This window comes from Denticeps clupeoides, chromosome 10 (assembly GCF_900700375.1).
Source record: "Denticeps clupeoides chromosome 10, fDenClu1.1, whole genome shotgun sequence".
Taxonomy (NCBI): domain Eukaryota; kingdom Metazoa; phylum Chordata; class Actinopteri; order Clupeiformes; family Denticipitidae; genus Denticeps; species Denticeps clupeoides.
In genome coordinates, this window is record NC_041716.1 from 5,016,391 (window position 1) to 5,039,915 (window position 23,525).

General features: G+C 43.7%; 1 protein-coding gene across 1 annotated transcript; it reads right to left on the bottom strand.

The window, feature by feature from the left end:
- Positions 1-284: 284 nt before the first annotated feature.
- samd10a (sterile alpha motif domain containing 10a) lies at positions 285-13,519 on the bottom strand. The gene is made up of 6 exons (XM_028992492.1): positions 13,439-13,519; positions 12,460-12,711; positions 8,318-8,499; positions 4,318-4,486; positions 2,320-2,460; positions 285-1,995 (listed from the first exon to the last, which is right to left on the bottom strand). The coding sequence occupies exons 2-6, from the start codon at positions 12,470-12,472 to the stop codon at positions 1,973-1,975; spliced, it is 528 nt and encodes a 175-aa protein (XP_028848325.1). The 5' UTR covers positions 12,473-12,711; positions 13,439-13,519; the 3' UTR covers positions 285-1,972.
- Positions 13,520-23,525: the final 10,006 nt, after the last annotated feature.

The following is a 23,525-nucleotide window of genomic DNA, read 5'->3' on the forward strand; positions in this document are numbered from 1 at the left end:
CTGAAACTAAAAACTAAACTAAAGTTAATGTACAATGATTTACATCATTTACATGAGGTTTAAAATATTCGTAGAAAAAAAAACTATGATAAACAAAATTTAACATTTCCATAGTGTTGGTTGACTGGTGGCTATAGTTTTTTTTTTTTTAAGTTTTTCTATAATATTTTGTTATTTTTTTTTTTATTGTTCTCATTTACCGACCTGTGTTGTCCTACACCATGGAACCACAAGATGGCGACGTGTGATACAGTCTTCAAGGTCAGAAATGAGAAACTAGATTCTATTATACAAAATGCATTATTTATTCATCAAATGCATACATACAGATCTACAAACAACAATACGAACTTTTTTTGGCAATATCTGCATAACCTAACACATAATGTCTGACTACACTGTACCCAGAATGCTTCAATTAAGCTATTAAGAGTCAACATGGTATTTCTCTTTCGCTCTCTCATTGTTTGCATTGAAGCGTGAGAATGAGACAACATGCAAATGTCCTGTGTGGTCACTGTTGGCTCTGGAATGGGAATTTTTTTGGGGGGAGTGCATTGACATTTACCATCTTGTAGCTCTTAGGTGTTCACATACACTAAACATTGAGATGTACCTGTCATACATCACTCCCTTCTCATTATTTTCAGAAATCAAGTCAAGTCAGTATATTTACAGAGCACATTTAATAACAACAGCAGTTGACCGAAGTGCTTTATGCTAAATATTTTAAAATGTCTAAGAATATAAGATTTAAAGAAAAGAAAGAAAAAAAGAATTGAAAAAGTAGCCACACAAACATACAGTCAAAAGTTAAAAGCCAATGTATAAAAATGCATTTTTTGCCTTGAGTTAAAAATATTTAGAGATGGTGAAGATCTGATGTACAGAGATGCACGTTTTAACCTGGATCTTGGAACACTGAGGAGTAATTGTTTGGCAGATCTAGTAGGGGCATGCATGGTTAAAGAGCACACAGGTATGGAGGAGCTGTAACAACAGATGTTTATAACAGTAAAATCTTAAAATCTGTTCTGAAGTGTACAGGGAGCCAGTATAAAGAAGCCAGTAAGGGTGATATGTGATCCCTTTTAGGTATGCCAGTTAAGGGAAGATAACAAATACCGGATGCTGTTGAACCAACTATTAAAATGGGCATCCAAAATCAAAGTATGCTATGCAGAAATTAGAATGTCACAAATAATATGTAATTATATAATACAAAAAAGCTGTGAGGCTGCATTTTATTGGTGCTATGCGCAGCACAAACAAGTCGTAGAACAGGGCCAGTCTCACTAATATCATATCAAGTGCATTAAGTGGGCAATAGGAATGAATACAGGCTGACAAGAAAAGGCTCAATTACTTGCCAGCTCCATGTTTCATTTCCAGTAATGCAGAAGATACCTGGTGAGTAGATTGGCACAATGGCATAGTGCTATCCACAGGGCAGTCAAAATGCGGCCTTTGCTCATTCTGGACCATTAAGCTCACAATGTGTGTACTGTGGAAGATCTGAGTTCATTGTGAGGCCTGTTCTCTAGGGCAGAGATGTGTCTGTTTTATGAATGCTATGAAACTGAGAAAAGGGCCGTGCATTCCGAACTTGATGTGTGACTTCCGGGGAGCTCGGAAGCCAACATTCCTTGCCGGTCAAATTAAATTTCACGAGACACTAGTCTACTGTACTGGCTGAATTCCCTGTTTGCCCATGTTTTGGAGAGGAGGCCTGGTGTCCCACCTGTGCCGACCCTTCTATTGCGCCTTGGATGAGCGAATTGACACTTCACTCCAGCTTTCAGGTGGAGGTTCACGTCTGAGGTCTGTCCCAATGGTTTCTTCGCAGACCTGTGTATCTGTCGAGTCTGTGGCTCTGCTTCCCTGACAAGCATGCAGGCTCCTCCCCGCATGGTCCGATCCCCCCCCCCGCTGTGGCACCGTGCCTGGGTGAGCTGCCCCACGGATGGATAGACTATGACAGGTTTCCGAATGAACCTGGGAGATAGCATGGAGAGAGGAATGGAATGACAGGCTGATGGATAGAAAGCTTAGGACATTGCACTCCCCAACCCAGGATCTCAGAGCAGCTTGAACTGGTTGCTCCTGGGCACACAAGAATCTCTGAACGCACAAACTATATTTAGACACACATTCAGGCCTGGAAAATATACCCTAACACACAAACATGCACACACACTGCTGAAAACTAGAAATTCTAGCTGGACAAGAACTCCACATAATTCATACACGTCTCCTACAGGACCACACGTACATAATGCCACACCTCACTCCCTCATGAACATGCACACACGCACGCACCTCGGCTGAGCAGCTGCAGGTTGCGGCCCTCCTCCTGCAGCTGGAGCTGCAGCACCTGCTGTAGAAGCTCCTGTCTGAGGGTCTCCTGAACCAGACCCATCCTCTCCAGCTTCTCCCCATTCAGCCGCAACAAGGCACGACCTGACAGACAGAGAGAGCATTTTCACTTCGCGTATTCAGATTGACCCGAGCTACAATCCTGCAAATCCAGTGAAAAAGGACCTCGAGGACGCACAGATTTCCCAACAAGAGCTAATCCTGCTCGCAGAACATCATTAAAGTCGTCAGATCATTGTTACTGCGCAACTTGAGAGGATTCCGTCCAAAATCCTGAATAAATTGTGCATGTGTGTATTTCGCCACATGCCATCTAAAAGCCTCTCAGCCCGGGAGCGTCTTCCCCCAACACACACAGCTCGCTGGGGCTCTAAACGCTTGAGCGCTAAGCCTGGAGAAAGCCCCCTCCTCCCAGCCCGTCCCAGCGTGCCTCTGCCCTTGATGTTTTGTGTCCAATTAGAGGGGAGCAAGGGGAGCGAACAGCGCGCCGGCCTGTTCCCCGCGGACCGGAGCCCGGCGACGGGGCTGGTGCTGCCGTCCTGGCGCTGGCTCGCGCGGTCAAACGCGTTCAGATGCAACTCAGGAAATCAGGACAGGATTTTACACAAACGCGCAGGCGAGATCATTTTCGCGTCCACCGAGCAGGAAAGACCTGGTGGGCGAAAGGTGGTTTGGAAGGAATCCCACCAGGTGTTCTGTTTTCTCGCGTTCGTGTGAAGTGAAGTGATTGTCACACGTGATACACAGCAGCACAGCACATGGTGCACACAGTGAAATTTGTCCTCTGCATTTATCCCATCACTAGTGAGCAGTGGGCAGCCATGACAGGCGGCCGGGGAGCAGTGTGTGGTGCTTTGCTCAGTGGCACCTCAGTGGCACCTTGGCGGATCGGGATTCGAACCGGCAACCTTCTGATTACGGGGCCGCTTCCTTAACTGCTAGGCCACCACTGCCCCTTGGTAACCATGGATCCTTCTGGGCGACGGAGATCCATTTTCATGAGGAAGCTGTTTCTGCGCACGCCTCTCCTCCCAGGGTGGAAACTCGGGAGGCACCTCAAAGCCATGAGCTGATTCGGCAACAGATGTCTTGCTTTCCCTCCCTCTCCCCCACGTCCTGCTCTGTGGTTCTTCTGCTCGGAGATCTGAGATGGCACGGTCTGGCGCTGAAGCTCATTTAGATGCAGCACCGCCGTCCATTAACCACCGAAGGGCTCGAGTTCTGATCCCCACTTAGCAGTGACTGCAGGAGTAGCGGAACTTCGGGTCACAACCCTTTAATGACTTCAGAGTCACTGGGTTTATTTACAATTTTCTTACACTTCATGGGTCCAGTGTTGCCGAGATAACCCCCCCGAAAAAACACACTCGTCCGATCCGGCAGAAGAGAAATGTTCTTCGTGACGACTGACCATGCAGAGTGCTGCGTATTTACGACTGCTGCCTGGGTTTTTGGCACCACTTAACTGCCCTCAGGCTACGCTGCCTGTTACGTAACACCGCAGACTGCATCTGGAGCTCGCGAAAAGCCCCACCGTAGACACGCATTCGCCACCAGTCGGTTTAGAGCTGCTCATGCAGAAATTTTGCTTTGCTTGGACGTCAATATGTGCCTATACCTACAGAACTGTGCAAAAAAGTGCTAGGTGTGTCGGAAACGTTAAATCGGCCGCCTCAGCGCCTCAGTTGCGTGGGATGTGCTGGACAGGGAGAAGGTCCCCCCAAAAAAACAACCAGTCCAAACGATGGTTATAGTACGTGCAGCCATAAACCTGGAAAAATTTACCACAAGACTGGATCAGCATCTATAAAACAATAACATGCTCATTTATTTTATACTTCTGGCTGGATTGTGATTGGCTGGTTACAAAAAACATTCTCTTTAGCTTCGGCACAGTAATGCATGAAAGCATGTTGATTTCCAAAGGTCTAACGTTGCTACCTGTGATGGCATGATGGGAGAAGGCCTCCATGAAGGTCAGGTAGTTGTGTGGACAGTGTCTCTTCAGCCACCGACACACGTCCTGCTGCGTCCACAGCACCACCGGCCGAGACAGACTGGGGAGGGTGGGACTCGTGTGGAATTTGGAGTAGGTGTCCCCAGTGCGGTGCTGAAGGTTGCAGGAAAAACACACACATGTACCCAGTAAGACATGAACAGCTTAAAATAAACTTTTTTCCCAATGTTTTGAGTGGTGTGCATATGGTGGGCCTAATGTGATCTTCTGGCACAGCAACAAACACACACCCTCACAAACTGGGATGACATTCATGCGTTGTGGGTTTTATTAACCACGTTCCGCCGTATGCGCCGGCCTTAATTAAGATGGATCATTTAATCCCAGACAGGTAGCTGACTGGTTGGTAAAGGGACCCGATCAGGACTGTGTAAACCCTGGTCATTAAACACCGCTTTGGCGCTTGATCCTCGCTTTCATGGACGCCGGGACACCGTGTAATGCGAGCATCCTTCAGATGTCACTCATCTCCGGTGTCAGCGCCAATCTTGGAATAATCAGTTTTGTAAACACCATGAGAGGACATTGTGTTCCTCCTCCATTTATTGTTTACCTCGACCGCATCTTTCCATTCACTTCCATTCACTCTCTATTCATTTTAAACTCTTTTTAACCGGCTTGATCAACCAACATCTGCAACTATGGCAGATTAGACTGTCAAATTAGAGACGGTATTATTCCAAAATGTATTTTTTCCCCCAGTCATTCTATTCCCGTCTACGTCTACCTTCCTATGGAGCTCGCCCCCCCCCCCCCCCCCCTTGTCTTTGACTCTAATTGTGATCCGTCACCGTTTCCCACCACCTCACCACCTACACGCTCATTAGCTCGCTCGTTCTGCCTCCTGCTCTCAAGGTTCCTGTGTCCTACCTACGCCTTTTAGCCATCCCACCCCCTCTTTCATCTCACTCCCCACTCCCCACTTCCCCTTTCCCCCTCTGTGTGGTTCAACCATCCACAGCCCGAGGGCTGTTGCACCGCATAGACCCAACACACACAGATTTACACACTGTTCTCTCAGACACAATGGAATGGTTGGCCGTTAGGGAATAGCGGCGCCCGTTCCTCAATTTATCATGGAAAATGACTCTGAAAGCAGCGCTTAATTACGACATTTATTACAGGGCTAAACACAAAGAAATGGCGATGCATATTCAGCATGGCTGGTAACGGTGATACTGAGCACCTGGTTTATACCCAAAGCTGCGCGCCGTAATGTGTCCGCTGGAGCCAACTAAAAAAAGAAAAAAGATGAAGAATGAGGTAGAATTAAATCTGGTTTCAGTGCCCGTACATGTGTCGGGTTTTATGAGGGAGGCTTTCATCCTCTCTCTGCAGCAAGGCCTGCCCTTTCACTCACACACACAGGCATTAAAGCAACGCGCTTCCCCGGGGTCACTGTGGGGTTAGGGGCTGGGCAGACAGGAGAGTTAAGTGGGAGTGTCCCTGGAGCAAGGCGGGGTTAAGTGCTCCGCTGCGGGGCACAGCTACAGTGAACGGTGTCAGCAGAGCCTTGTGAGTGACGAGAACTTGGGACGTCCCACACCGAAGCACTTATTTTCCTCCCCTGGGTGCCCATTTGGGAATGTGCATCTGTAATCATGGCTACAAAGGTCCTCACGCGTCCTTTTCACAACCAGTACAATCATACAATAGGAGGTGAAAATATTAATATCTGCTGAACCTCCATATCGCAATCACAGTTTTATTATTACTGCTGCATAAGCAATTCACTGCAAGAATGAATCACCATCGCCACATGAAAAGGAGAGAGACAATGATCCATCCCTTGACCGACTTCCTGTTTATTTCCAGCATAAGAAATAAATGACCGTGGTGGTCTAATAAAAAGCAGGGTTTGATCATGTATTCACTTTATGAAGGAAAAAAAAAAAAAAAGGAAAATCAAAGCAGGGCACATATCGCCTGCTCTGCTCCCCTCCTCTCCGAGAGAGGCGAAAAGTTCAAGAGCTTCAGATTCAAACTTTGTGCTGCTGCCCCAATTAGACCTCGAAAGAGGTGGAAAGAATGGCAGCGATGATGTGCAAGGGCGTCCGACAAAGCTCATCATGCCGCCCTCATGCCACTCTTCTCCCAATTAAACCTGGAAATTTAACCGGTCCACTCTGGACCGTGGATGGTAGTGGCCTAGTGGGTTAGACACTCGTCTATGAACCAGAAGACCCGGGTTCAAATCCCACTTACTACCATTGTGTCCCTGAGCAAGACACGTAACTCTAAATTGCTCCGGGGGGGGGACTGTCCCTGTAACTATTGATTGAAGGTCGCTCTGGATAAGGGCGTATATGCCGTAAATGCCGTATATATGTATATGTACTCTGAAGTTCAACGGTTTTAGTTGAACCAGCTAAACAAAAAAAAAAAAAACTTGTCGACTGATGCACGTCCAGCGTTATAATGGCTATGAAATGCGAAATAAAATGACTGACTTATTTCATTTATCAATTCCATTAAGCATTATCTGCCCGACGCAGCTTTAGCACATAAATCGTTCTAATTAACAAAGAGTGAGTGCATAATGGAGCTCGTGTGAAGGGGCGGCTCCACGCGACAGATTAGAGAACTTAATTTAGCTCGTGACAAAAGGTGACGGACTCTTTGACACCCCTCCGCGCTACATCGCTAGGTAATAATTGCTTCTGAAAAGCAACCGGCCTCCTCATTAAGATAACAGTGACGCCATCGAATTGGGGCAACGAATTTATGGTTAACGAACGCGAGTGAAACTAAAGAGCAGCCCACAGTCGGAAGCCGGGATCGATGGCAACGGCGACTTTACTCTTCCACGGACGTCTCTTCTGCTTCCTGACCGGGTGGAAGTTGACCACGTTAGGCAACCCCGATCTTTTTAAAGCCACGGACCGTGCCTCCTAGGTTAACAGCATCCGTCCCATTCTCTACAGACAAAGTACTCATTTGGATGGATGGATAGATGGATGGTTGCGGGGATAGAGGGAGGGAGGGAGAGTCCATTTAGACCCCCCCCACCACATTTGTCCCCTTCTTTTACTAGGAAGAAAGTCTTTGTGCTAATGCCTTCCGGCTTGCAAGAACCAGTCAGCTCAATAATGCAAAACAAAGACTCAGAGAGATTGTGGGGTAAATAATAAATGGCACCTCCATCCCGGTATCTATCATTTTTCAAACGCGAAAACAAGGACACAAAGAGAATGGACCAGTGAAAGCAGACGGGGCATTAAAAGAGCATGTTGTTCTTTGTGTTGCACAACTTTAAAGTGCTGCACAGCTCACTTTTTCATCTTCTTAGCTTTGCCGGGAAAAACACACAAATGCACAGGATTTGGTCCATTTGGTGCACTGTGTGTACTCATTTTTGCTGATGTTGAGAATAAGATTTACATTCATTGCAGAACACGGACACCCACAGCATTTTATCATTTATCATCATGTCATTATTTGCAAGTCATTTAGGGTATTTTTTAATTATTATTATTATTATAAATGAGCACAATTAGGGACAGGCCATTTTAAAGAAGTTTCCCTAGATGAAGTTTCTTCGATACTAGATACTAGAGGTCAATCTGAGAAAAACATTCAATTAGAACCACGGCTGTGGACTACAAGCCACTTTATTTCACCACCATCCACAGATGTGGGTGGTGGGTTGGTGGACGGGGACATAATCAAACTAACTTCAATGTAGCATGAACTGCATTGCTGTAAATGGCAACTTGAGCTTCCTGTTCCCGGAGAACCCCCAGTAAGGGTTAGGTGATCATTCACGTTCTAACAATGAACATGGCAGGATGAAGACAGATCCCACCTCTAGCCACAGTAAACAGGGTGGGAATGATGAACCTTTTCCTCAAATTCAGCAAACAGAATCCATGGAGGATGGAGAAAAAAAAAAAAACGACGTCCCTCAGACAGAAAATTGTCTACCTGGGGTCCCTCTGTCCCTGGCTGCTGGAGGAGCTTCACCGTTCGACCGCCTGCGGTTTTCTGACCCCGGACCTCATGCCAGGTCAGGTTTCCCCCTGTGCAGCGTGACAGCTGGTACTTAAAGTCCTCAGGCAGCGCTTTGTACTCCACCGCAGGCCGGCAAAAGCTGAAGCTGGAGGCGGCTGGAAGAGAAGAAGGGGGTTCAGGTGAGATTGGGGTCACGCCTCCTGCCATGGTTTAAAACAGCACTTCATAAACCATCATTTATCACCCAGGATGTCAGTTTTATGAAAATATCACGAAATCCGTTTTTTCGACACATCATTAAATCCTATAATGTTTCTTCTGGCACCGATGCAACAACTCCGTCTTCTTGATAAACGATGTTTATATCCATTCACAGAGCCGAATTCATCTCTCAGATAAAAAAAACAAAAAGAAAAGCCGGCAGCTCTAACCTGCTGTGGACACTGGGCTCGATCGGAGGTGTGTGTGTGTGTGTGTGTGTGTATGTGAGATCCCTGTTCGCCCCGTGGCCGCAGATGTGACCTCTGACCTTGACCTAATTGCGGGGCCATCTTCTGGTTTCCTCTGGCGCCAGCACAGAGGTGCGGTGTTTAACCTGTAGCCTCCCCGGGCGGAGCTGCTGCGAGTGATTAAATGGCCGAAGACAACGCGCCGTCACAATCAGTGTGACCTTTTGACAACTGTGGCGCGTGGTGATTTGAACGGTGAATAATTTATGAGGGCGTCGCTATAAGCATGTGTTTCGGTGTCATTTAAAAAAAAAAAAAAAAAAGATTTCAGTGCCGCCGCTTCAGCTGAAAACGATTCAGCTTTCGGATTTGCCTGTACTGCACGTCTCGGGCCCCGCAGCCCGATCCATTACGCACTCGCCGATGACAGGCGACAGATGTTGCCCCCGCTTTGCATTCTGGGCACTGGCGACCTGGCGGGCTCTCCTGCAGCAGGTGGCATGTTTTCTCATCATGGTGCCGAGATAAACATGCGTGTTCCGGCTCTGGAGCCTGGCGCGGAGGATTTTAATGATTCACCAGCCTAGGTTGGGCTGATTTTCTGGTGTGTTTGTGGGCAAGGCGAGGTGTGTGTGTGTGTGTGTGTGTGTGTGAATGTGTGTATACCCTCATTAAAAACTCTCTCCTCTAATTGACACCGTAGGTTTTAGCACAAACGAGGACAACCAGTCAACTGTGATGGCAGTAATTTGGGTAGGGGAAGGTGGGGATGGGAGAACATAAAAGGGTTGTCTTTGGTCCCTTTCCTTGAGTGTGTGTGTGTGTGTGTGTGTGTGGAGGGTGTGTGCATGCGAGTGTATCTGTCTGACTCTGCCTTCACTTCCCCAGCCACACACAGGGTGCACAAAGGCACTTCTCATCAGGCCAGTTCTAACGTCTGATCTGTGTGTGTGTATGCCGCTGGTTTCAAATTGAGCTGGAAAATGAACAAAGTGCCTTTGATTTCATCCCTCATGGACTTCAGAAGTGGCCTGGTGTGTGTGTGCATGTGTGTGTGTGTGTGTCTACTCTAGTTGTAGACGCACTTACAAAAATTCCACACAAGCTAAGCAATGACAATTGTTTTTGGACCCCATGAGGAACCAAAAAAAAAAAAAAGATTTTTCTATACAGTATTTTTTTTAATGATCTGGTGTTTTCAGAATACAATTTGTTTATATAAAACCGATATCTCAAACCATTAAAGTATTACCTAAAATCAATCAAAAATACTTGAATGGGGATGAAGAGTTGAAGATTCTGAATTAAATAATTTTTAGTGCACTAGTGTAAAAATGACCTACTCTCCACAAATACACAGATGAACTCAAAAGTAGGGACGCAGGAACGAGATGACCTGATTTCCAAAACGGCATGAAGATCACACCAAAGTTTTTTGGTTTTGGCCCATCTTGGAAAAAACGTTTACTTTCGAGGTTCAAGTTTTTACATTTAAGTTGCCTGGACCTTCAGCTTGTACATCCATGACGTTATGAAGGAAACCATCATTTTTAAAGGTTTGGTGTGATGTGCTGGCATTTTAATTGGGTTCGCTTCCCCCCTAAAACAGTGTTCCACTGCATGATCGATTTTGCTGGAGAGATTTCCGCACCCTGTTTCCTCCCAAACACACCGTTGCACTGCTTCCTTACTTAACATTGTCAGTCTTCAGAACCTCACTGGGCATCAGGCTGGTTTAGATGTTCCATTGCAAATTTGTGACCCTGCAGATGTTCCGGTTGCAGTTAAATGGTTTCGGATCAGCACTTTACAACCTCACAGGCAATTATCTCTTAGCCCCTCTCTGATTTCGTGATCTACCAGGCTTCGTCTTGACCTTGACTTCCCCAATATAGGCATGACTGACACACATGGTCATTATCATGACAATGTTACAACCCCTGAGGAATTAGCTCCCTCACAATGCCTTGCTATCGTCTTCTAGACCGCTCCTTCTTTATGAGAATCATTTGTTATAAAAGGACTTTGAGGAGCCGAAAAAAATTCGAAATTTGCATTTGAACAAGCCATTAACAGGCCAATTAAGGTCCGAGACCTTAGTTATTAAGTTATTACGTTACCTCGCAAACATTTGAACAGTTAAATATCTCAAGTATTCTGTAGACCAGATATATCGCAGCCTCCGATATTTTGACCACGACCGTCCCAACGTTTTCACGCCACAGTGCAAATATAAAGTCTGGGAGGCGGTGGGTAGGTTATGATTAAAGGGAATATGTGAGCGTCCAGTATGCATTGCATATATTTATCCTTACATTTGAATATTTATGTGCTTTTTATCTGGAGCAGTTTACATGCTCCTACAGATGTATAAGAGGGTGGAGGATGGCAGTGGGTGCAGCACAGAGACAAACACTCAATCCACAGCCTGTCGTCTGTCAGAAAAAGTCCAGTCGTGTTAAGTAATAATTCCATACGTGGACAGATTAGCATGAAGAACCCTGCAATCTGATTTGCAGATCCACCTCCTTTATTAAAAGTCGGCTGCATTTAACTTGACTTTGTAAATTAATGCACCATGTGGTGATTTTATGTTGCCTCTCCTTACTATTGTTGCCAGGCAACCGTAGCCTTCATGCTCTGCACTATTTGGCGCAGGATATGGCTGTTTGGATGATTCCTATTAACAAAAAAAAGTTATTATTTTATAACTGACATAAGTCATAGGCTACTCGTAAGTATGTGTGTTGTGGAGGCCACATAAAAAATTGCATGACCTGGCTCCCAAGGCTATTCAGCATTGCATTGTGTCCAATTTAGTCTGAGCCTGGGGCAAGTGGAGGACCATTTTCTTGCCCCAACTCTTCTCCAACAGGGCAATTGGTGCCTGACGCTGCCCCTGGGCACAAATACCACCCAGCAGGTCACATATCTTCTCCACACCTACCTGTTACATCTGTCTTATCGTCATCGTTGTCAAGTTGCTATCGAATTCATCCCCAGCCCCCCCCCAATTAACTCCGCCACCGGAGTGACGGTCATTACCGATGGCCAGGGTGCCATGCAAGCGTGCTTCCATTAATACAGCACAACCGGCCAATTAATCCCCAGTCTCACAGGTACTGGCCTGCACTAAACAATGGCAAGAACACAGAATAAAAGGCAAGAACAGAATCTCCAAAGTACGAAGTTGCCGGGGAAAAAGAAAACTGGTTTTAAGATGATTAACCTGGATGACTTTTGACCTGCAAGATGAAGGTGTGTTTTCATACAGTTAAAAACCAGTTTGCCTGTATATTTATAGATCTATATTTTGTCGCAGGCAACCTGTTTGCGTGATTTAACCTCGCACGAACCCGTGGAACTCGAAGAATTCGGGCTTCTCGAGAAACGGCCAGCGTCATTTTATTACATAAGCGCGCAAGCAGACGGACAAACGACGACAATTTAAACGATTTAAAGCCCGCCTACAATTAAAAAAAGTTTTAAATGACTTGATCCACGTTTCATTACACTAACAGACAAATGTTCTTTTAGTAAACGGCTGCATTTAAACAAGTTCTGTTCGATTTGTAAAAAATATCACATCGTACCGTCGCCTGAAATAATTCGAATATCTCTGCATATTAGACGTGGGGAAAAAAAAGAGAACCGAGATGACGGTACCGTCCACAGCCATGGCAGGTGTCCTCCCCTCCGCAGGACGCGGGTTCAGGCAGCGCAGCCCATCCTGCCGGCCGCCGGTCCCGGGAAGCTCGCCTCGTTATCCGGACTCCGGCTCCGCGCTTCTCTCCCCGGCGGAGCTCCGCCCCTCGGACCGGACAGGTGTCAGCGTGTTGGCGGCCCGGAAACCCTCGAATCGGGGGAGATAAGAGGGAACATGTCTCCTGGACACCTGTCTTCTGTAACAACTATAAACTATTTGAAAAAAACAATTATCGATTTTGTAGAGAATTAACCGAGAATTACAGGAAGATGCGCATACTGCCACCTGGTGGCAGAGCAGGGAACAAAAGGGAACAACAAGACTGATTTATATATTTCTTTAGAAATGTGAATGTAAATATTTCACAATATAATATAAATGTTTTTGAAGGGGGGGGGGGGGTATTGCAAACACCATGACAACAGAATGCACACAGCCGGGCTAAATAGAGGGATGTCTTTCCTCAACATGATGCAAAAATTGCATTGTAAGCATCTGCATTGTGATCCTAATCAACAATTTATTTCTTATATAGCCCATAATCACATACAGTATGTCTCAATGGGCTTTGACAGGCCCTACAGTTGACACCCCACACACTGACGGTGTCACTTTTTTACCCCTGATTGCTGGTGCTGATTTTCTGTGTTAGCTGAGCGCTACAGGACCACCACATGAACAAACACTGCACATCAAATAGCATTTGAAAAACCTCACTGCTATTAATACTTTTAAAATATTTAGTCTCTTGCAAGCCGGTTCCAGAACCTCGGTTTTGACAATGGCAACAGAATCCAACAAAGCTCATTGTGAAAGAAACAACAACAACAACAACAACAGAATAAATAAATAAATAGGTCACATCCTGTTGTAATGTACATGCTATAAATTGGTTTGTATACTTAGTTGCTCTTTTTAAAAGAGTAAAAATGTTCTCACCTCATTTATGTCCTGCTCATTTTCATTCTTCTGACAGTTTTTCCAGTAATGACACGTTGATCCAGCTTTTGACCAGGAGGGTTTGTCCCCGGCTGGAATAAAAGTGTGTGAAGGCAGGGGAGTCGGGGTAATGCTGCCCAGGGCCAGACAGGAGTCTCGGAGTGAAGCCTGTGGAAAGTCCCGCTAGCTGGAGGTCTGACTCGTCGTGAGAAACCCCGGCTCAGCCCTCTCCCACGATTTCCTTTAACAAACTACAAGTGTTGTGCAGAGCCCTGTAATTAACTCTAAAAGTGCAGACTTTAAAATGTGTATGATATGACGTAAAGGAAAAAAATATCTCTGCGTGGCGGAATTCCAGGGCCCCAGGCTGATGCTGCATTTATCTCCATTCATCACACCATATAACTACAGCACTGAGGCATAAATCAGTTAGGAATTTGGGGTCTTAGACATTTACTGAGTTAAACAAACAGTCACACTCTGTAGCTATTAATAAATGTGGATGTCACGCTGAGAAAATGCGAATGTCACGCCATCAAGACGTAATCTGGAAATATATTTTTTAATGTTAATATTAACATGTATAGAACAGATTAAAACATAAAATTTTGTGAAAAGGTTACATTTTTTTCACTCAGTTCAGAAAGCTATAGATTCTACGTGTAATGGATTCATTACACAGAGAGTGAGCACATTATTTGTGGTCCTTTTGATGATTATGGCTTACATATAATGAAAACCTAAAATTCATTGTGTTAGAAAATTTGAATTTTATATAAGATCAATAAAAATTTATTCTGAAAAGGTTTCTGAAAAGTATCCATGTTCTCAATCCTTGGTTAAGCCTCCTTTTGCATGAATTACTGCATCGGTGTGCATGCCTGGATGCAGTCAGCCTGTGTCGTTGCTGAGCTGTAATAGAAGCCCAGGTTCCTTTGATAGTGGCCTTCAGGTCATCTGCATTGGTAGTCTAGTGACTCTTATCTTCCTATGGAAAATACAGATTCCATAGATCCTCAATGGGGTTCAGCTCAGGTAAGTTCACTGGCCAATCAAGCACAATAACATCATGGTCATTGAACCAGTTTTTGGTACCCTTGTTTATTAAAAAAAAAATTTAATCGTCTACATAAAGCTTGTCATCAGAAGGAAGCATGAAAAGCTCGAAAATGTCCTGGTAGGCGACCAGCAGACGACATGGCATGCCAGATCATCACTGACTGTGGAAACTTCACACTGGACTTCTATGCCACTCCACAATGGCCCAGTTCTTTCTCTCTTCAGGGAACATGTTTCTGACCTGGTCTCTGGCCCAGGTGTGGCTTGACACGGGAAATGCAACGTTTGTGAGCAACCATGCCTAGGCTATGTCAGTGCACATTGGCTCTTGATGCCCTGACTCCCGCTTCCTCTTTGCATGAAAATCCTTTCAGAGCTGCAGTTTTCCCTGTTGCTGGTTCACCATTTCCTAACTTTTTCCTTCCACTCAACTTTCTATGAATATGCCTAGATGCAGCACCCTGTTAACCGCCAAGGTGACACTGCTCCCCTGTCATGGCTGCCCACTGCTCACCAAGGATGATGGGTTAAATGCCGTGTTTGTGAAAGTGATTGTCAATGTCATACACAGCACACAGTGACATAACAAAATGTGTCCTCTGCTTTTAACCATCACCCTTAGTGAGCAGTGGGCAGCCGTGACAGGTGCCCGGGGAGCAGTGTGTGGGAATAGTGCTTCCTTAACCGCTAGGCCATCACTGCCCCATTTGCTGTGCTATGCTGTAAGACAATGAAAAAAAAAACCTTTTCAATGACCTATAGTGGCTTGCCCTCCGTGTGGAGGATGTCAAAAAATATTTTTTCCAATATTCCAAATTTCTGAGACACTGAATTTTGGGCTTTCATCATTTGAATGGTTTCTGATATGAGTGACAAAAAAACTTTCACAATATAACATTTTTTTAATCATTTACAAAAAATGCAGAATGTCACAGGTATCACAGGTATTCTGCAAAAAAATCTGGTATTCTTGGAATTTTGTGCTACAGACCTTATATCTATATTTGAGATCCATATCTATATTTAAATAGGAACTTAATTTGATCAGTTGGCTCAGTTTTGTGGGTAAGAGTCACAACTACGCCTAAAGCAGCAACACAAACAGGGATGAGATGCGGTGGCAGAAATGCGCTTTATTAAAGAGTGTCAACATGCCGTTCCATTTCCAGGGACAACTTGTCTTGACTTGTCCTAACCCCCCCCCACACACACACATACAGACATTTCTGTTCACACAGAACAAAAAGTGGTGGAAATGAGCAAAAAGTATTTTTTTTATCTCCTGCTGGATCTAATTTTTTAAAACCAGTTTCTCTCATTATGGGACAATATCAGTTTCATCAGGCCAGTGACAAGCTTTGTACACAGATGCACACGTCCCTCAGAAAAGATGACATTGACACAAAAGGCATACATTTCTCTTGGTTGGCAAACATTGGCGAGAACATTTACATTACATTTACATTTACAGCATTTATCAGACGCCCTTACACTCTAAAAAACGCTGGGTTGTTTTTTCAACCCAAATGCTGGGTTGAGTCTGTTGTTGGGTTGATTTAACCCAATTTGGGTTGAAAATCGGTCTCGATCTGTAACCCAGCGGTGCTGGGTTGGGAACGCGGACCTGAAAGAGAGCACGCACGTCACGTGAACTACCTGGGACATCAGCGAGAGGAGCCGCCATTGTCTTTGCACCGTCTTTAGTTTCTGAGGGGCGAAAAAAAAAATTTCTGAAGGGCGAAAAAATTATTTTATGAGCGAAAGCCGCGGGGTTAGGAGACGGGCGGAAAAAAAATTCTGAGGCAAAAGCTGCGGGTAGAAGGACAGAGGAGAATTTTTTTCTTGCTAACTAACACTTGCTATGCTAACAATGCTTAATATCTTGCGACTGCATTGGGGCCAGCAATTTGTGTGTACTCACTCACACGGAGATAGGTAAGCTTTATTTTGCATATACAATGTGAAAGGGGGTTTTGGGGTTTAATGTTGTATTTTAGAAGTATACCTTTCTGTCTACATTTGTCTGTTTCTCTCAAGTTTGGACTTTTTATTTTAAAAGGAGTTTTGCTTGCTGCAACGAGAACCATTTTGTGGATGAACAAGGTGAGTTGTTTTCTCTATTCAAATTAGAAACTGCTGGAACATTTGTAGTTTGAAACATGCATTTAATTATGAGGTCATCTTAAGGGAACAGTGAGCATTTGATACTTGCAGCAATGTGTTTTTAGAGTAGCTCTCTACTTATCTACATACAGTTTTGTAGAATTCAAATTATTTCAATGTAGGTTTGAAAAAGTAAACACCCACTTTCAACATATGCCAGTTTTTTTTTTGCACTACTAGTTTTGTTTAAAGCCACTTTAATATGCTTTGGAAATGCAAGTACTATCTGCGAGAAGAGCACAGTTTTTTAAACGTTACAGGCTAAAATATGGAACTTATGCAAGAAGGAACTAAGCCCTTTCCTTGCTTGCATCAGGAATCATGTTTGTTCTTAGACGAGAGGAGGTTGTAAAGGATGAACCTGACATCAACCAGATGATCCAAAGCTGGCCAGTGCTTTTTTGACTGAAAACCAGGTTTGTGGATGTGTCCTTTAATGTTTTTTTTTTTCTTATTTGTTTTACATACATGATGTTCAGAGAGGTTTATTTGTGTTATAAATAACTCTGCCTGAATATCAAAACTGAGCATATTTAATATTTTTCAGGTTTACCTGGAGTTTAACAGGATTGTTGGTAGAAATTTTAAAGAAGAGTTCTTTGGTGTTCTTGATGGGTTGTGTCCAATTTTGATGGAAATTTCAAGAGGAAAACAGGTCGGATAGAAAAGCAATTAGCTGACCTGCTACATCACAACGGTGGGTTGATATTTCTCTTTTCTTCTCATAATGATATTGATGGTTAGTTCAATACATAAACTGTTCTCTTGTGGTATTTCTCTATATGGACAAATAAACTGATATAAGATTAATTTCCTTTGTTCTACATTCAAGTGTGTTTTATACCACTTTGCAGAGCACAGAGCCAACAGCCATTAGATGCCTTGTCCTGAGAGGACTTCCAATAATTCTTGGAGATGATGCATCTATGTTCTTCAAGAGCAGTTCAGTGAGTAAACCCTTTCTCCATTTGTACCATTCAAATATCAAATTGTGTAATATACCACCTACTGTCACAACATGAAAGATGCCTATATATAAACACACAAAATAGATTGTTTACAGTGCCTAAAATAAAATCACATTGAATTACAAAATCTATAATATTAGATAATTCTATACAGTTGATTGTAGACAAATTGCTGTTAACCTGCATATTCTCTTTTTGTCATGTTTCTTGCACTATGTAGAGTCTATGGAGACTCCATGGACATCCCAGTGGGAATCCTCTATTATGAGGACAACAGTTCAGCAAGCCCAGCATTGCCATAACTCAACCCCTCAAGACTGGGCATCAACCGAGAGGGCAAGGGAAGCACTCACCAACCTACCTCAAGCAATGTGCCTCTTGTTTGGCTTAACCTACGCACTTCACCTGCAGCACCCAAAGTGCTTGAAAACACGTTTACCTTCATTCAGCAGGCAATGTGAAATTAAGGTAGAAGTGAGCTACCTCCAAAGGTTCAGAAGCTGAAGAATGAGCTAGCAGGGTAAGACCCAATTATGCTTATAGCACAGCTCTTCATGCCTGATTGTTGTACAATTACTTTGCAGTGATTAGAGCAAATAGGCTTGCAGTTGTTCATTTTGTATCTGATTCTTCTTGTGCTTGATGTGTCTAGTATTGTATTATTATTTTTTTTTACAGAGGGCACATTTTAGGAAAGTTGCAAGTTTATTTTGACCAAATCTGATCCTTACTGCATAGATGTTCTTAATGCCTGCTTTGTTGTGTGTTTCTTACAGATGACTCTTATATCTTAGTTTATGCATGATAAGAAAACTTTTTTTCATTACATTTACATGTCAAATTGTGTTTTTCTAAAGTTAATTTGGCTTCAATCTGATTCATTGTTACTGACTTTATTCCAGAAACACTGTGACTACAGTTTGATACATTTTCATAAAAATTGTCTTAATGTTGAGGTGGAGATGGAAAAAAAAGTCTTAAATTCATATGGACACATTTTTTACATGTTTTGTCATTAATAAAATTCCATTATTGAAATATGTATTGCTGTATAATTGTTTTTATTTTAGTAATTTTAATCACAAGTTTCTATATTAAATTTCTGACCCATTTTGGGTTCCATTCAACCCAGCAGCGTAGTCATTTTTAACTAATAGTTGGGTTAATAATCACAACCCAGCATGCTGGGTTAAACGTGTAACCCAACTTGTTGGGTCAAAATAACCCAGCGTTGGGTTGGTCCCTTTTTGACCCAGCGCTGGGTTACCAAAATAACCCAAATTGGGTTGTTTTTAACCCAGCAGTTTTTAGAGTGTATCCAGAGCGACTTACAATCAGTATTTACAGGGACAGTCTCCCTGGAGCAACTTAAGGTTAAGGGTCTTGCTCAGGGACACAATGGTAGTAAGTGGGATTTGAACCCGGGTCTTCTGGTTCACAGGCCAGTGTCTTACCCACTAGGCTACTACCACCTTCGAACAAATGGTTACAAACATTTTTCCTGCATCACTCTGGTCACTGTCAATGTTCACTCCTGTCATTGGAAACGAAACATGCCCGGGAAAATATTAAATGGGATAATATTTCTAATGGAGAGGTTGTTCCTCTGCAATGCTCCTGACAAAGAGCTGTTTTAGTTGGTAACAGCTGTAAAATGTTCAGGATGTACAGGACAATTTGAGGTTTTGGTTGTTCTTCTGATGGATAGTGATCTTCACATTTACATTACATTTATGGCATTTATCAGACGCCCTTATCCAGAGCGACTTACAATCAGTAGTAACAGGGACAGTCCCCCCTGGAGCATTTTTTTTAGGGTTAAGTGTCTTGCTCAGGGACACAATGGTAGTAAGTGGGATTTGAACCTGGGTCTTCTGGTTCATAGGCGAGTGTGTTACCCACTAGGCTACTACCACCCTGATAGTGATCTTCACACAACATTCAGTGCAGGAATTGCCAAACTTGTCAAGATGGATGTATTTACTTTGAAATCTATGCATTCTGATTCTGAATTTGTTCTCTATATTCTGACCACAGAGACAGAGAGGAAAAAGTAGAAGAGAGTTAATATAGTAGAAGAGGTCCAGGAATTGAAGAAAATCTCGAATGCCCTGGACCAGCTACCCTCCTCTGAGAGACTCTGGTGGAAGGGATTCTGGACACAGGAGACAAGTGAGTGGGCCAGAGAGTGGTTATGACATCATAAAGGATGTGTGCCATGCTGAATTTAATGACAAGAGATTTCAGGGATCGGTGTCGCAGAATGACCTTGTGCCACTGTAATTTACTGACCTCTGGTGGACGACTCTGGCAGCAATTTTGATTTTGATGATGCTAGATAGTATGTTAGAGACGCACTGTTTTTAAAGAATGGGGTGGAATGGGGTGCTTCACAAGGAGCTGTGAGATCAGAGTACGTGGGTGGTAGTAGCCTAGTGGGGAACACACTCGCCTATGAACCAGAAGACCCAGGTTCAAACCCCACTTACTACCATTGTGTCCCTGAGCAAGACACTTAACCCTAAGTTGCTCCAGGGGGGGACTGTCCCTGTAACTACTGATTGTAAGTCGCTCTGGATAAGGGCGTCTGATAAATGCTGTAAATGTAAATGTAAATGAGTACCAGTTGTATTTCAGGGATTTAATCACACAGTGTGGATTCATGGCCCGCATTGATGTTGTAAAAGTGCCATCCCACAGGTCATGAAATGGCGCTACGCCACCCTTACTTTGCCGTGCCTTGATCTATGCAGGTATGAATTGCTCTCTGCAGTGGTGTTGCTTTTGAAAGAGCGCGGTTAAATTGGGTTTAAGCGGTCATAAACTCCATGTGCGGCCAAGAGAGGGCAGCTTTCTCACAGTAGGCCACCACCTCCAGTGATTAGTGATTAAGTAATAGTCTTAATATTTGCTCATTAGCCATTATAGCATGCATACTACTGATCAATGCATTGGACAGCATTTAACCCAATTTGAGTAATTGTACCTGTTTTATTTGGTTAAAAGACAAGAAATCAACCCTGTCTTCATCAATGCATCAGTTAAGGTTATAAAATATTTTCAATACCTATTTGCTCATATAAATTTGATATGCATCAAAGTGATTGTTTTTTCACTTCCAAGCAGGGTGTAATATAATGTAATATAATGAAACACTGAACCTCAATAGTAAAACAGTAAAATGCGGTCCATTTTATTTAAGGAAAATACTGGCAAACTTTATTTGGTTTGTTAAGTGTAAAAGCTAAAGGGCTGGCGGGGCTGCCACCGAGCCTTCAGAGAGGTGTGAAGTGTGCAGCAAACTGTTGTTTTCCCATCTGGCCATCAAACGGGTTTCACTTTCCCTGCCACATCACAGTCACTGGCAACGTCAGGAAACTGCACGTTCCTGCTGCCACACACACACACACACACACACACACACACACACACACACACACACACACACACACACACACACTCTCACATAATAAAACATTTCTGCATGGTCATGTCATGGACAAACTAAACGTTTTTTTTTTTCATAGACTTTTTTTTTTTTTAAACATTTTTTTTCGGCCCTCACTCTCTTTGCCACACTTCACACCCATGCTAACTGGTGACAAACAGATGGCCGGATTTAGACTTTGCAGCCGGGGTCTGAATGTCGATATCCGGTGTAAAGCGGTAAAAAGGGGAGAAGCTGTTCAGCTTACGGGCACAAAGACAGACAACAGCAAACACAAATGCTAGGCTTCCCGAGTTTTGCAACTAAGTGAGACATTCCACCACTGCTGAAGCAACTTTTTAAAAATTCTTTATTTTCTTGCTTTTAAAACGTCCACAATTTAAGACATAACAAGACACAGGGCAAGTCAATCAAGTCACTCACAGCATTGATTTCCACATCCCTCCTTATTTCAGCCACAGTTTCATGGAAAATGCCACGGTCGGTCAGTAGGAAACACAAATGCCACCCTTGTACGGCCACTTCATGTCACAGGCACATTGGTGTCCCACCTCTGCATAAATAAAAAAAGTTATAATGAGCAGAAGGAGTAGAAATGGCGAACACTGGCTTCGTTGTGAGGTCACCATCCTTGCACTTCCTGGGTGGAGTCCGTCTGTTTCTTCCTCCTCTCGCTCCAGACAAAAAGCCTTATTTTCAGTCATTATGGTCATTTCTCAAGCGCACACAAAACGTTCGAAGTGTTCAGCGGCTGAAGGAGAACAGAAGCACACAGCAGCAGTGTGTTATGAAGTGTTATGAAGGAACTAGTGCTGGGGCGTTTCCCGGGTAGGCGGTGGTTAGGAAGTGGGCCTTTAACTTGGACACAACGAGAAAAAAAAAAGCCAGCGCGAAGTAAGGGACACAAAGAGCGAAGTGTGTTTTCTGCACTAATTGCATATTTACAAGATTAGGTCAGATGGGAGTTTCTCTGATGGAAACCACTAAAGGTCCATGTGATGTTGCGTGAAAAGCCAGAGGTCACCTGGATTTCCAGAATCTGCCCTTATTTATACACCGAGACACAAACTTCACACATGCATGTAACAGTTTTAATTATGACGCAAATGCAATCTTTTCATTATGAAGGTCACATTTTAATGTAATTCCAAGAGAAAGTTTATATGCTCGTATGTGTGACCATAGCAACAGAGCAGGTTTAGGTTTATAACTTCTTTCTTGCCCACCTTGATTCAGAAGCTACCCAAACTGTCTAAAAACTTCAGCAGTCTGGCTGAATGCACTGAAAGTTGCGTTTTGAAAGTGAAAGTGAAGTGTTTGTCATTGTCAAGCACAGCACACGGTGACACGACGAAATGTGCCCTCTGCTTTTAACTTGTCACCTTAGCGAACAGTGGGCAGCCATGAAAAGCACCCGGGTGAGCAACCCTTCGATTATGAGTCTGCTTTCTTACTTAGCCTGAAAGTGAGTTAAACCAGATTTAATGTGGTAAAAACAATTCTATGAGAAGACTGATTTAGATAGACAGGCAGAAAAGTATGAAAGCGTTTGGCTGACTGAAAGGGATTCGTTGTCACATGTGACACACCACAGCGCAGCACCCAGTGCACACAGTGAAAATTGTCCCCTGCTTTTAACCATCACCCTTGGTGAGCAGTGGGCAGCCATGGCAGGTGCCCAGCAAGCAGTGTGTGGGGACGGTGCTTTTTTGCCACCCTGGCGGATCGGTATTCAAACCGGCATCCTTCTGATTAAGGGGCCACTTTCTTAACTGCTAGACAGCCAATTATCAGACAGTCAAAGTTGTGAATGTGTTAAAGAACACTTTAAAATAGATGGATTTCATCAGAATGAAGATAATCAGAAATGTTCTTAAAGTGACATCACTATAGGGTAGCATGTACAGAACCCTGAGGCAGCCCACAGGAGCAAGGCACTGGCTGATGTTAAAAAAAATCAGGTGCATTAATATTGACATTGACACAATTCTAATACTTTTGTCTCTATACACCATCACAATGGATTTGAAATGAAACAAAATGTGCAGACTTTCAGCTCTATATAACCAGTTCCATTGGCAGCCATACATGCCCACGCCACGACAGCACCACCACCATGGTTTCTTTCCTTCTAGATTAATCTTCTCTTCCCATCGCTCTTTGTCTCATCTGTCCATATGATGTTGTTTCAGAACTGTAGAGGCTATTTTAGATCTAATCAGGCCTTTCAGTTGTTGAGGCTTACCACCGGTTTACATCTTGTGGTGAACCTTCTTCTTTGGTGTAGTGTTCTATTGATTGTTGACTTTGACACACATACACCTCCCTCTTGGAGAGGGTTTTTTCTTTGTTCATGCACCACAGTTGTTTTCCGTGGTGTTCCGCGTCTTTTGGTGTTGCTGAGCTCACCAGAGTGTTCTTTCTTTTTAAGAATGTTGATTTGGCCACA